General features: G+C 50.8%; 2 protein-coding genes across 3 annotated transcripts in view; one reads left to right on the top strand and one right to left on the bottom strand.

The window, feature by feature from the left end:
• Positions 1 to 12,456, bottom strand: part of FAM178B (family with sequence similarity 178 member B) — a 106,021-nt gene that overhangs the window by 17,913 nt on the left and 75,652 nt on the right. For both annotated transcript variants that reach the window (XM_066377664.1, XM_066377665.1), the window contains one exon: positions 6,752 to 6,877. In XM_066377664.1, coding sequence (XP_066233761.1) covers positions 6,752 to 6,877 — 126 coding nt within the window. The remainder of the gene's footprint in view (positions 1 to 6,751; positions 6,878 to 12,456) is intronic.
• FER1L5 (fer-1 like family member 5) overlaps positions 1 to 12,456 on the top strand; it is a 283,372-nt gene that overhangs the window by 268,506 nt on the left and 2,410 nt on the right. The gene's annotated exons all lie outside the window — the stretch shown is intronic.

Below are 12,456 nucleotides of genomic sequence, written 5' to 3'. Positions count from 1 at the left end.
GGGACCAGCAGCCAGACACAGCAGGAACGCGCGGTAGATGAGGTGCAATGATGATGGTGATTCAGCAAGGCTGAAGCATCAATAACCACGGGAAGTAAGAGTGAGTGGGCTGAGACTCTGAGATCGGCCAGGATACAACAGGACAAAATCTGGCCAAATGCACTGTGGACAAAAAGGGGCCAGGTACTAAACCTAACTGGCTCGCCTGACCAGGCGGTGGCGTAGTGGATAGAGCGTTGGACTGGGATGCGGAGGACCCAGGTTCGAGACCCCGAGATCATCAGCTTGAGCGCAGGCTCATCTGGTTTGAGCAAAAGCTCACCAGCTTGGACCCAAGGTTGCTGGCTCGAGCATGGCGTTACGCAGTCTGCTGAAGGCCCACAGTCAAGGCACATATGAGAAAGCAATCAATGAACAACGAAGGTGTCGCAATGAAAAACTAATGATTGATGCTTCTCATCTCTCCGTTCCTGTCTGTCTATCCCTCTCTCTGACTCTCTGTCTCTGTAAAAAAAATAAATAAATAAAAAAAAATAAATAAACCTAACTGGCTCATGGGAGGTCCGTATGGAGGGCCTTACAAACTCGGAGACCTAAAGTAACCAACCACACAGGATGGTCTGAATGTAAAAATTCCTAACTACAAGCTGGTCATGTCCTGGGCTTGTAGCTTCTTTGACAAAGGTCACACTTTACCTACAATAATTATCTTTATGTGAATTCCCGGTGCATAGGTGTTAGGATTTTGGTTTTCTCCTCTTAGCTTCAAAATTTTCAACCAGCCAGAAGAACTAAAGGGGCAAGGGGAAAGTTTCCCTGGCCCCACAGTGGCTATTGGCGGTCCTGTGCTTGCCTGCTCAGAGAGGGGCCCTCCTAGAAGGGACAGACAGAGGTCAGAGATTTTTATCCAATTCCAGAGGTTTCCCCACCTCTTTCTCCCATCTCCCTCATCTTGTACCCCTGTACCTCTCCTTCTCTGATTCTAGTGGATAAAATAAGCTGCAAAACCCTTCTCAAGAGCATTTTTTCATGCCACTGAGATTTTGCTACTCAGCAACTGTCATCAGTTTGGCTCAAATAAATTCATAAAAATTCTCTACAGATTGGATATTTCTTATGCTGACAATGGTTTATGTGACCCAACAACAACTCCAAAAGTCCCAGGATCCCTGGTTTGGGGCTGGAAGGCTGAGCTGGTCCCTTTCAGGAGGCAGTGGCAACCTGAGTCCAGTTACGTGACTGACATTTGTCTTCTTGCATCTAAGATAACACATCTTTGGAATGTCAGAGTAATCTCTTCACCTCCCTCAGGACACAACCTCAGGCCCCCGAGCAGGTGACCACAGGACCCTCGCTGTTATCTCTCCCCACATACCATCTCTGTGTGCTGTAAAGGTGAACTATGAACCTTCCTGTGCCCACCCAGAGGAAAGAAGTAAGTGTCTCTGTCTGACTTTTTTTTTTTATTCATTTTAGGGGGGGGGGAGGGGGAGAGAGAGAAGGGGGAGGAGCAGGAAGCATCAACTCCCATATGTGCCTTGACCAGGCAAGCCAGGGTTTTGAACTGGTGACCTCAGTGTTTCCAGGTTGACGCTTTATCCACTGCGCCACCACAGGTCAGGCTCTGACTTTTTATCCAACCCCAGAGATTTCCCCACTCGGCTTTCTCCCACCTCCCAATCTACCACCTTGGATTTCACGTAGCCCCTCACGCCTCCTCTTTTGAGTCTCATGTATAAAACAAGCTGCGAAACTGCCCTTCTCCGGAGCATTTTCTCAAAACAGTGAGACTTTGCTACTAAGCAACTGTCATCATTTTGGCTCAAATTCATAAAAATTCTCTACAGGTTTGGATGTTTCTTACGTTGACAATGATTTATGTGCGTCAACAACAAAAAAGCCCAAAAGCCCCAGTATCCCTGGTGCTGGGTTGCAAGGCTGAGTTGGTCACTTCCAGGAGGCAGTGGCAACCTGGGTCCAGTTACGTGACTGATGTTTGTCTGCATGGGGCTGAAAGGACGGCCTCACGTGTGGGCCCAGATTGCTCCATCTGCTGCGGAACTGGTGTCCATGGGCCAGCGGGGAGTGCCTGGAGACCAGCCCTCCGAGTGCTCTTCTGCATGAAGATGTCCTCGCTCCTCTCTCAGACTCTGAGCATCACTCTGACCTCTGTCTGTCCCCTCTGGGAGGGCCCCTCTCTGAGCAGGCAAGCACAGGACCGCCAATAGCCACTGTGGGGGCCAGGGAAACTTTCCCTTGCCCCTTTAGTTCTTCTATTTGGTAGAAAAAATTTAAATACATACAGCAAATAAGAGGAGAAAACCCAATCTTAACACACATGGGGAATTCATATAAATATAAAAATTACTAAGACAATGAGGCAAACTGACTGTCATTTTGGACTAAGAAGGGGGAGGTAGGCAATTGCCAGGGAGTTGAGAAATATCAAACACTAGGTAAATGCAGTCTTGCCTGGCCACCCACAAACAGTGGGTGCTCAGAAGGGAACCTAGGAAACAGATTTTTGCTTGGATCCTCCCTGTCTACCACATTTCATTCATATGTGCTAACGTCCATTTCTTTTTTCTTTTTAAAAATTTATTGATTTTAGTAAGAGAGAAAGGGAGAGACATAGAAAAAGAGAGAGAGAGAGAGAGAAACATCAATCTGTTCCTGTATGTGCCCTGACAGGATTGAACCGGCAACCTTTGCACTTTGAGACATATTCTAACCAACTGAGCTATCCGGCCAGGGCTCATGTTCCATTTCTGAAGCAGGTTTTTTGTCTGAATCTCTAGGCAGGAAAGGGGGAGGTAACAAACTCTTCCTGAGTTTATTGGGCTTTAATTGTTTTCTGTTCAACATAATGTGACCCACACACCAGCTAGGGGCTGGGCAACCACTTCTTTCTCCAAAAGAACTTGAAAATGCTGCAAGTGTTCCAATCACTCTGTTAAGAAGCAGGATTCTTATATTCCACAAGCTCTGTGGTGATCTGGTAGGACACAACCAGCCAACCTCCCTTCCCCACAGTCCCTCCTGGCCACTGCTGGGCTGCGTGAGGAGCAAGGAGGCTGTCTCCTTTGTGGTACATAGTGGTTAGCTCTCCCAGGTGGGAAACTCATTAGCTTATAATTACACAGAATGTTCTCTGATTGGCTCTGTCATAAGCAAGTGACACTTGTGAGGCCAAGCATCTCAGGTTCATGTGAGGTTCAATCCTGTCAGGGCACATACAGGAACAGATTGATGTTTCTCTCTCTCTCTCTCTCTCTCTCTCTTTCTATGTCCCTCCCTTTCTCTCTTACTAAAATCAATAAATTTTTAAAAAGAAAAAAGAAGCCCAGGCTACAAACCCTCGCAGTCCTAATGATCCAAGGATTTTAGAGACAAGGGGCCAACATGCAGAGACTGGTCAGAACGCATGAAGAGGGAGGAAGTCCCCAGAAGGTGAGCAGGATGGCCAGAAGTGGGGCAAAGAAGAGAATTCAGAGAGGAAGAGGAATTCAAGTTGCTTTATTCATTCAGTCTTGTAGTGCAAAACATACCATGTGATGCTGGGAAACATTGCTGTGTCCACAGTCTAGCTAGGGACACAACAAGTAAAAGGACAGCTGCAAAGCCATGGGATCAGTGAGGACAGAAGTCGTGCCCAGGGCAGCAGAGAGCAGCAATACCAATCCGGGAAGGCTGAGAGCATCATCATCACCATCACCGGTAAAGAGGAGGCTGGGCTGAGGCCCCAGGCGCAGGGAGGAGGTGGGGACAGAGGGAGTGGAGCCTGGCAGGAGTGTTTTTCTGCAGGGCTGGAGGAGGGCTGCAACCACACAGCAGTTTCTCCAGGGCAGGAAATCTCCCAGACAGGAGTGAGCAGGGTCTGAGGGAGGGACCCAAGGGCTGGGAAAGGGCTTGGCCCCGTTTCCTCCAGGCTGGGTTGCCTGTGGCCAACCTCACTTGGCCTTAGTTTCCCCACTGTGCCTCAAGGAGAAAGAAGGCAAAGTCTTTGAGCTCTGGGAATAAAAGGCTTAGCTGGCCCAGACCACCACTCCCTGTAAAACAGGGCGGATGACGCCTCCACTCTTTTTGGATGGTGAGTAGCCTGATGGTCTTTGAAGATGAAACGTGCTGGGCCTAACGAGGAGTCAGTCAGCTAAAGTGGGAGGGGGCTGGGCTGTGGGAGCCTGGTCACTTGCCCCACCTGGCCCTCCAAGTCAGAACAGACCCAGCCCAGGGGGACAGAACACTTCACATTTCTGTGTCCCTGCTCTTTCTCTCTCCTCTGCTCTGAGTCACCTCCCTCTCAGGCCAGGGCCAACCTGCTACAGCAAAGGCATCTGAGAGTCTCCTGTGCCTCTTCCACTGCCCTGGAGCAGCACACTCTAAACTTCTCCCCTAGTGTAGGGTACCGAGACATGCCGGCCCCTCCACGTTTCCAGGCCAAACCAGTCATTTCCAATACGGCCACTGACCAGGGGTGGGGATGCTTCACAACCTCCTTTATGTGCATGAGAGCAGTCCTCAAAATAAAGGATACCCTCACCCGCTAGGTGGAGTCACAGGAGTGGCCCCAAGGCACCTCAAGATCACACTCTTGAGGTGGTAGACCAGACACAGCCCCTCCTTTACTTCTCACCACTAACCCCCCTCCTTTTTTTTTTGACAGAGACAGAGAGAGAGTCAGTGAGAGGGATAGATAGGGACAGACAGACAGGAAGGGAGAGAGATGAGAAACATCAGTTTTTTGTTGTGGCACTTCAGTTGTTCATTGATTGCTTTCTCATATGTGCCTTGACTGTGGGGCTACAGCAGACGGAGTGACCCCTTGCTTAAGCCAGTGACCTTGGTCCAAGCTGGTAAGCTTTGCTCAAACCAGATGAGCCCGCGCTCAGGCTGGCAACCTTGGGGTCTCGAACCTGGGTCCTCCACATCCCAGTCTGATGCTCTATCCACTGCACCACCGCCTGGTCAGGCTAACCCCCCTTTTTTGAATGGATTTTGAGAGAGAGAGAGAGAGACAGACAGGAAGGGAGAGAGAAGAGAAGCTTCAACTCATAGTTGTTTTACTTTAGTTGTTCATTGATTGCTTCTCATATGTGCCTTGACCAGGGAAGGGGAGGAAGTCAAGTTAAGCCAGAGACCTTGGGCTTCAACTCAGTGACCTTGGGATCACATCAATGATTCTGTGTCAAGCCTGAGACCCTGCGCTCAAGCTGGGGACCTCTGGGTTTCGAACCAGCAACTTCAGTGTTCCAGGTCCACACTTTATGCACTGCGCCATCACCAGTCAGGCTCACCACTCCCTTCCTTCCTCCCTTTTTCTTCTTTCCCCCAGCCCAGGCCTGAGGCCTCTCACCAGTGTTCTGCTCAGACAGATCACCCCACTTGGCCTCCATAACCAGCTTCCATTTTTCAGGAAATAATTGACCCAGGAGAAAGGGACACATGGATGCTCACACACTTCTAGGAGATAGCAGCCTTGTAACAGCACTAACATCATGCAGAGCTGAAATACAACTTTCCCTACTGTTGGGAAAACAGCTGAATTAGGCTTGCTTGCTTGTACTTTTCCTGATTAGCATATGAGCACATGGCAGCGTCCTGTGTGTATAGTCTATGTAAGGCTACGGGTGCTTGCCCTCAAGGCTCGGATGGCGGATTGCCTGTCTGCCACTGTGAGGGGCTGCTTTGCTGTTCATTTGCCTGAGAAGAGGTTTTCCCCTGCCAGTTTGCTCATCCCCTGTTGCAGGACTCTATTAAATGGGGATAACCTGACGCTTTCTGGCTTCGAAGTTTCTCTACTGTCTGCCCAGAAGAATGTGGACCTGCCTGGCCGTAGCCACTGGCATTACACCTACACATCCCAGAGGAGAACATGCATCTGGGTTTTCTCCTATCTTCCTCCTGGCCCATTTGTGTTCATTAAGTAATTAATTTATTTATCTGATTTTCAGGGTGATGCCCAAAGGCTGGACTTCTGAATTGTCAACACCCTACCTCCCAGTGAACGTTCAGAATTATCACCTTCTTAAATTAGGAGGATGCCCATCTCTGCACCTCATCCCGAGTCCCTAGGGCCTAATGCTCATTGAGCTCCACCAGTGCTCCCCAGGAAGCCAGGCTTGGGAATCCTGATCTGAAGGCCCTACACCTGCCCCTGCTTGTCATCCCCCTCAGGGCCCACAGGCCTCAGCATTCCAAACCCATACCTGCCACCTCTGGGGACCTTGCTGCCCTCCTCCGGCTGAAGCATGGTTTTCAGGGAATCAGGGCAATGTCTGGAAAGTCAATCAGGAAGAATTGGGGAAGCCAAAGACTCAGGCTCAGTGACAACCATACTGAGTAAGGACTGGGAGATTGGACCTAGCGGAGAAAGGGTGTCTCTCATGTCCGGACAGTACCTTCACTTCTCCTTTGTATTCCTTCCGGCTCCACCCCCTCATCAGCACTCCCACTCTCACATCCTCTCTAAACAGTGCTGAAAGTGAAGGGTGCACCCATGGTCAACAAAGCCACACCAGGAGGCACAGAGCAGGGCCTAGCGGACATCCAGCGTGACACTGGGCACACAGCACCCCAACGCGTGGGGCCTGGGCATGGGCACTAATCAAAGGCTGTGCCCAGACAGTGAGAGGGAGGCAGCTTGCTAGTCTCTTTTCCTCAGGGCCCACTGGGGTGAAGGGTGAACAGCCCTGCCTTACCTGCTCCCCTAGTGTGATAGCCGGGTGGAGGTGGGCAGGTGCTGGATGCTCACCTTGTGGTCTAACTCAGCACTGGCCTTTGGCTGTGGCACCTGGCAGGGTGGCAAGGTCTCAGAGCCCAGGTACTGCCCAAGGGATGATGGCTTCATGAGGCTTAGGAGCTGGCTGAGTGCTAACAGCTGGGGAAGAGAAGAGAGGCAATCAATCATGATGAGCAGCAGCTCAGTGTTGTGGGCTCTTCAGGGACTCTTGGAGTCTTATCCGTAGAATGGAAATAAGCACACACCTTCTTCCCAAAAAGGAGGTCACACAGTCACACTGGGCCTGGCACAGGGCGAGCCTTCCCTTAAAGGAGTGAACTAGGGAGAGCTCCATGGGCTGGAGGCTCATACCACTGGCCGGGAGTAAGCAGACACTCATGGTTTAGACCAGTGGTGGTCAACCTGGTCCCTACCACCCACTAGTAGGCATTCCAGCTTTCATGGTGGGCGGTAGCGAAGCAACCAAAGTATAAATAAAAGGATAGCTTTTTTTTTTTTTTTTTTTTTTTTTTTTGAAGCTGGAAACAGGGAGAGACAGTCAGACTCCCGCATGCGCCTGACCGGGATCCACCCGGCACGCCCACCAGGGGGCGACGCTCTGCCCACCAGGGGGCGATGCTCTGCCCTTCCGGGGCGTCGCTCTGCTGTGACCAGAGCCACTCTAACGCCTGGGGCAGAGGCCAAGGAGCCATCCCCAGCGCCCGGGCCATCTTTGCTCCAATGGAGCCCCGGCTTCGGGAGGGGAAGAGAGAGACAGAGAGGAAGGGGGGGGGGCGGAGAAGCAAATGGGCGCGTCTCCTATGTGCCCTGGCCGGGAATCGAACCTGGGTCCCCCGCACGCCAGGCCGACGCTCTACCGCTGAGCCAACCGGCTAGGGCCAAAAAGATAGATTTAACTATAGTAACTTGTTTTATAAAGACTTATTCTGCCAAACTTAGCGAAAATCCGACATAAAGTACTTGGTAAGTAATTATTATATGCTTTAACTTGCTGTAACTCTGCTTTATAAATTTTATAAAGTAAAGTTACTTTCTTACTTTATAAATCACCATTACTGTGGAACCAGTGGGCGGTTAGAAAATTTCACTACTAACAGAGATACAAAAGTGGGCGGTAGGTATAAAAAGGTTGACTACCCCTGGTTTAGAAGAACCAAGACCAGCAGAGAGGGTCTCCTCTGCCACAGGCCACCATCCCATGTCCCTCTCTTTCCATTTAGTTTGTCCCTTTGGGGCCTGGGCAAGGGTTCAGGGAAGAAGAGAGGCTATGAACAACCCCCACGCCTTCCCCTGGGAATGATGACTGGCCACATCATTGTCATACTGTCCACCTTGTTTTATCCTCCCACTCCCCCTTTTTCCCTCCAGAGATTTTTATTTTATTTTCTTAGTGAAAGAGAGAGAGAGAGACAAAGACAGAGACAGAGACAGGAACAGACAGGAAGGGAAAGAGATGAGAAACATCAACTCATAGTTGTGGCACCTTAGTTGTTCATTAATTGCTTTTTCATACGTGCCTCAATGGGGGGCTCCAGCCAAGCCAGTGACCCCTTGCTCAAGCCAGCGACTTTGGGTTCAAGCCAGCAACCATGGGACCATGTCTATCATTCCACACTCAAGCTGGTGAGCCAGAGCTCAAGCCAGTGACCTCGGGGTTTCGAACCTGGGTCCTCAGCATCCCAGGTCGATGCTCTGTTCCCTCTGCCACCACCTGGTCAGGTCTTATAATTTTAAAGCAAATCCAAACATCGTATCATTTTACCCATAAGGAGCCTCTAACAGAAAAGGATAAGGATTTTTTCACCAACATAACCACAATGCCATTCTCTTGCCCAAAGAAATTACCAAGAATTAATTCCTTATATGACCAAACACTTGTGTTCAGTTTTCTCTGATTGTTTCAAATATGTCCTTCTATAGTTGTTTTGTTGAAATGGGGATTCCCCACAAGGTCCACACCTTGTATTTGGTTGAAATGACAATCTGCTAGCTGCTCCACCTCCCCATTTAAACTGCCCACTCTCCCTAAACTAATGGGCCAATGCCCTCTGCCCCAGACTGTGGTCCACGTAAGTCCAGGTGTCTGCAGCAAGCAATCCTTCACACGCAGCCCCAGCAGCTGGTTTGGGCAGCCTCAGCCAAGCCCCAACAAGGACCAGCCAGCTGTCCCAGAGCTAACTTGCAGCTAAGGCAGGCAGGCTCCCAGCCTGTCCCCTCTGAGGCCACATGGGAGGGGTGGTGTTGGTGCAAAACGAGGGAGCAGAGTCAGGAGGTTCACAAAGGCACTATCTCTTCAGATGGAGCAGGTGCAGGCTGGTCAGAAGGGCAAGGACTCATGCCCTGAGTCTGAGCGCAGCTCCCTGCTTGAGCCCCGCCCTGCCCAGCACACCTGGCTTCCTCCCCGATTCACCCTTAGACACCTGCTCAGCCCCTCGGCTTAGACAGACCAAAAGAGCAGCTGGGCTGAGGGCTAGGAGTGAGGCCTTAGCCTTGGCTCCTGGAAGGGAGCCAGGGCCTTTTGGCTTAGTGTCTGATCCTGTCAGAAGGGGAGAGGAGGAGGCAGGGAGAAGGAGGGGGAAGTTTCTGGGTGAAGACAGGCACCATCTGCAGCTCACCAAAAGCAAGTGTGCTGCCGTGCTCAGTCCTCGCAGGTCTGGGGGTAGTTTCCAAACAACCGTGCCTGCTCAGGGCTCTGAGCTGTGTGAGCCCAGGGGCACTCTGCACCCCGCACTCCCAGAAGCAGCCCTAGTCCTCAGGGGCAGCCTTGCCCCAGCGGACCCCTCCCTGCTACTAGACCCTCCCAGTTACACTAGGGCAGCTGGGCAGAGGAGCACACCCAGAGCTCCCACGTTTTCCCTTGCACTCCGTGAAAACAACGTTCACTCAGCGCAGCAGGCCTCCACCTGGTTGCGTACTCCCTTTTGGTTCCAGCTCAGCTAACCCCCCTTTCTCCAGGATAAAGGCTTCTTTGGGCCGCAAGGGTCCTGACTGGGCCAGGGCCTGGCCAGCACATCTCCCCACCTTGCCCCCATTTCTAGGAGTCAGCTCTGTGAACATTCAGCAAATGATCACCCAAGAGGGCGGGTCTCCACAGGTTTCAACAGTCTTCCTGACAAGAGGAGGCAGCCAGCTCCAGTGCCACACTGTCCACACAGCCTGTCACTCCTGTGCTCAACCCCGACTGCTGCTCTGACTTGCCCAAAGGGGAAGGCCAGGATCTTACGTGTTTTCCATAACCTGGTGGCCCCTGCTGCTTCCGGGATCCTGTACTGAGTGGTCTCTCTGACCAGACATTGTGCAACTGCCCCTCCCCTCCTTCCAGCCCCAGCTCCAGGGTCACCTGCTTGGTGAGGCCCACCCAGCTCCCCTGCTACCTGTAGCCTCTAGCCCACACCAATCCACTCACCAATCCCAACTCTGCACCACTTGTATTTCAATATCTTTTTTTTTTAGATTTTATTTATTCATTTTTAGAGAGAGAAGAGTGAAAGAGAGAGAGAGAGAGAGAGAGAGAGAGAGAGAGAGAGAAGGGGGAGGAGCAGGAAGCATCAACTCCTATATGTGCCTTGACCAGGCAAGCCCAGGGTTTCAAACCAGTGACCTCAGCATTCCAGGTTGATGGTTTATCCACTGTGCCAGGATCAGGCTGCACTACTTGTATTTCCATGGCGTTTATCACCTTCTAACATACTGTGTAATTTACTTATTATTATTGTTATTATCTGTTCCTTCCTTACTAGAACGTAAGCCCCATGAGGGCTGCTTTATTCATTGCAGTGTCCCCAGAGTCTAGCACAGTGCCTGGCATAGGGTACATGTTTAATCTGTAGTCAGTAAATGAATTTACAAGTAAAAAGCTGGGCAGGACTGCATCTAGCCTTTCCCTAGTACATGCAAACCCGATCCCCCTGGAGGTCAGATCCCAGAACCCTATGTTTTCCAAACTGCAAACTGGAAGACATGGGTTGACAAAGTGGCCTGGGATAAGAAATAACTCCAACTTCCCTCCAAACCTGTTGCACCTGTGTCTTGCCTGTCTCAGTGCAGTGCTCCTCCACCCTGCCAGATATACCGATCTCAGAGCCATGCTGGCCTCCTTTCTCTCACACTCCAGGACGCACTGGCTGTCCTTGGGAAATACACCTAAAATCTGACCACGTCTCACCACCTATGCCACCATCTCCCAAAGCCACACTGTCACGGTCTCTTACCATGGTTACTGCCATCCCCTCCTTTCTCCTCACTCCCAATAGTCTAGTTTCAACACAGCAGCCAGAGTAAATTGTAAACATTTTATAAATCTATTGTTTTTCCTTTTAAAACCTTCTAGCCCTGGCTGCATAGCTCAGTTGGTTAGAGCATCGTGGGGCATAATCCAGATATGCAGAGGTTGCCGGTTTGATCCCCAGTCAGGGCACATACAGGAACAGATCAATGTTTCTGTCTGTCTTTCTTTCCCTACCTCTCCCTCTAAAATCAACAGTAATAATAATAATAAAACAAAAAAGGAAAACCCAAACTTCCAATGAACCTCTGCATTGGCATGAAGGTCAAAGCCCTCACCATGGTCTGGAGGTCCTGGTGGATTGAGTCCTCACTTACCTCTCCGACTTCACTTTTTTTTTTTTGACAGAGACAGAGAGAGTCAGATAGAAGGACAGACAGCGACAGACAGGAAAGGAGAGAGATGAGAAGCATCAATTTTTCATTGCAGCTCCTTAGTTGTTCATTGATTGCTTTCTCATATGTGCCTTGACTGGGATCTACAGCAGACCGAGTGACCCCTTGCTCAAGTCAGTGACCTCTGGGCTCAAGCCAGTGACCCCGCACTCAAGCTGGTGAGCCCACGCTTAAGCCAGATAAGCCCACGCTCAAGCCAGAGACCTCAGGGTTTCGAACCTGGGTCCTCCATGTCCCAGTCTGATGTTCTATCCACTGCGCCACTGCCTGGTCAGGCCCGACTTCAGTGTTGATTCATGCTGATTCATGCTCAGCCCTCTGCTCCTGCCACACTGTCATCTATTGTAATTTACGAGGCCTTTGCCTGATCCAGGGCCTTTGCACTTGGTATTCTCTCTGCCCCTAGAAACCTATATGACTCCTTCAGGTCTGTGCTCAAACGTCTCCGTTCATCCTTATAAACTTCCTCTCCCCTCCCAGCACTCCCTCTCCTCTTTGTCTGGTTTTATGTTTCTCTACAGCACTTCTCACAATCTGGCATGCTATATGTCTACTTCCTCGTGGTCTCTGTGTCCATCTTCCCCTGGACCATGAGTTTCATGAGGGAAGTTCTGAGGGCTGTTCAGGGCTGTATCTTCAATAACCTGAGAAGTGTCTGGAGTATACTAATACCTGAGACCAATCCCTGCTCTTTCTGGGATCATGCAGGAACCACACGAGGCAGTTTGACCTGGAGATCCTCCTGGAAAATTCAGGCCCTGAGGTTGTATTGTCCTGACTACCCACAGAAGTCCTGATGCTCAAATTCATTTGTCCAGCACCTGCTCCTGCGGCCAGGGCTACAGACTTCAGCCTGAGACGGGGAGCCACGCCACACCACGCAGGCAACAGGGACTTCTGTCCAGCACTCGCCCCGTCCCCTCATCCCACAGAGTCAATTCTCAGCCCTTGCAACCCCCTCCCTAATGAATCAATTGATAAGATTTATCAAGCACTTGTGCACTGATTAAGGACAGGGAGGGATGGCCCTTGTTCTC

This window comes from Saccopteryx leptura, chromosome 3 (genome assembly GCF_036850995.1).
Source record: "Saccopteryx leptura isolate mSacLep1 chromosome 3, mSacLep1_pri_phased_curated, whole genome shotgun sequence".
In the NCBI taxonomy this organism is placed as follows: domain Eukaryota; kingdom Metazoa; phylum Chordata; class Mammalia; order Chiroptera; family Emballonuridae; genus Saccopteryx; species Saccopteryx leptura.
Note: the sequence above shows the minus strand (reverse complement) of the source record. Positions and strands in the feature narration are given on the sequence as shown.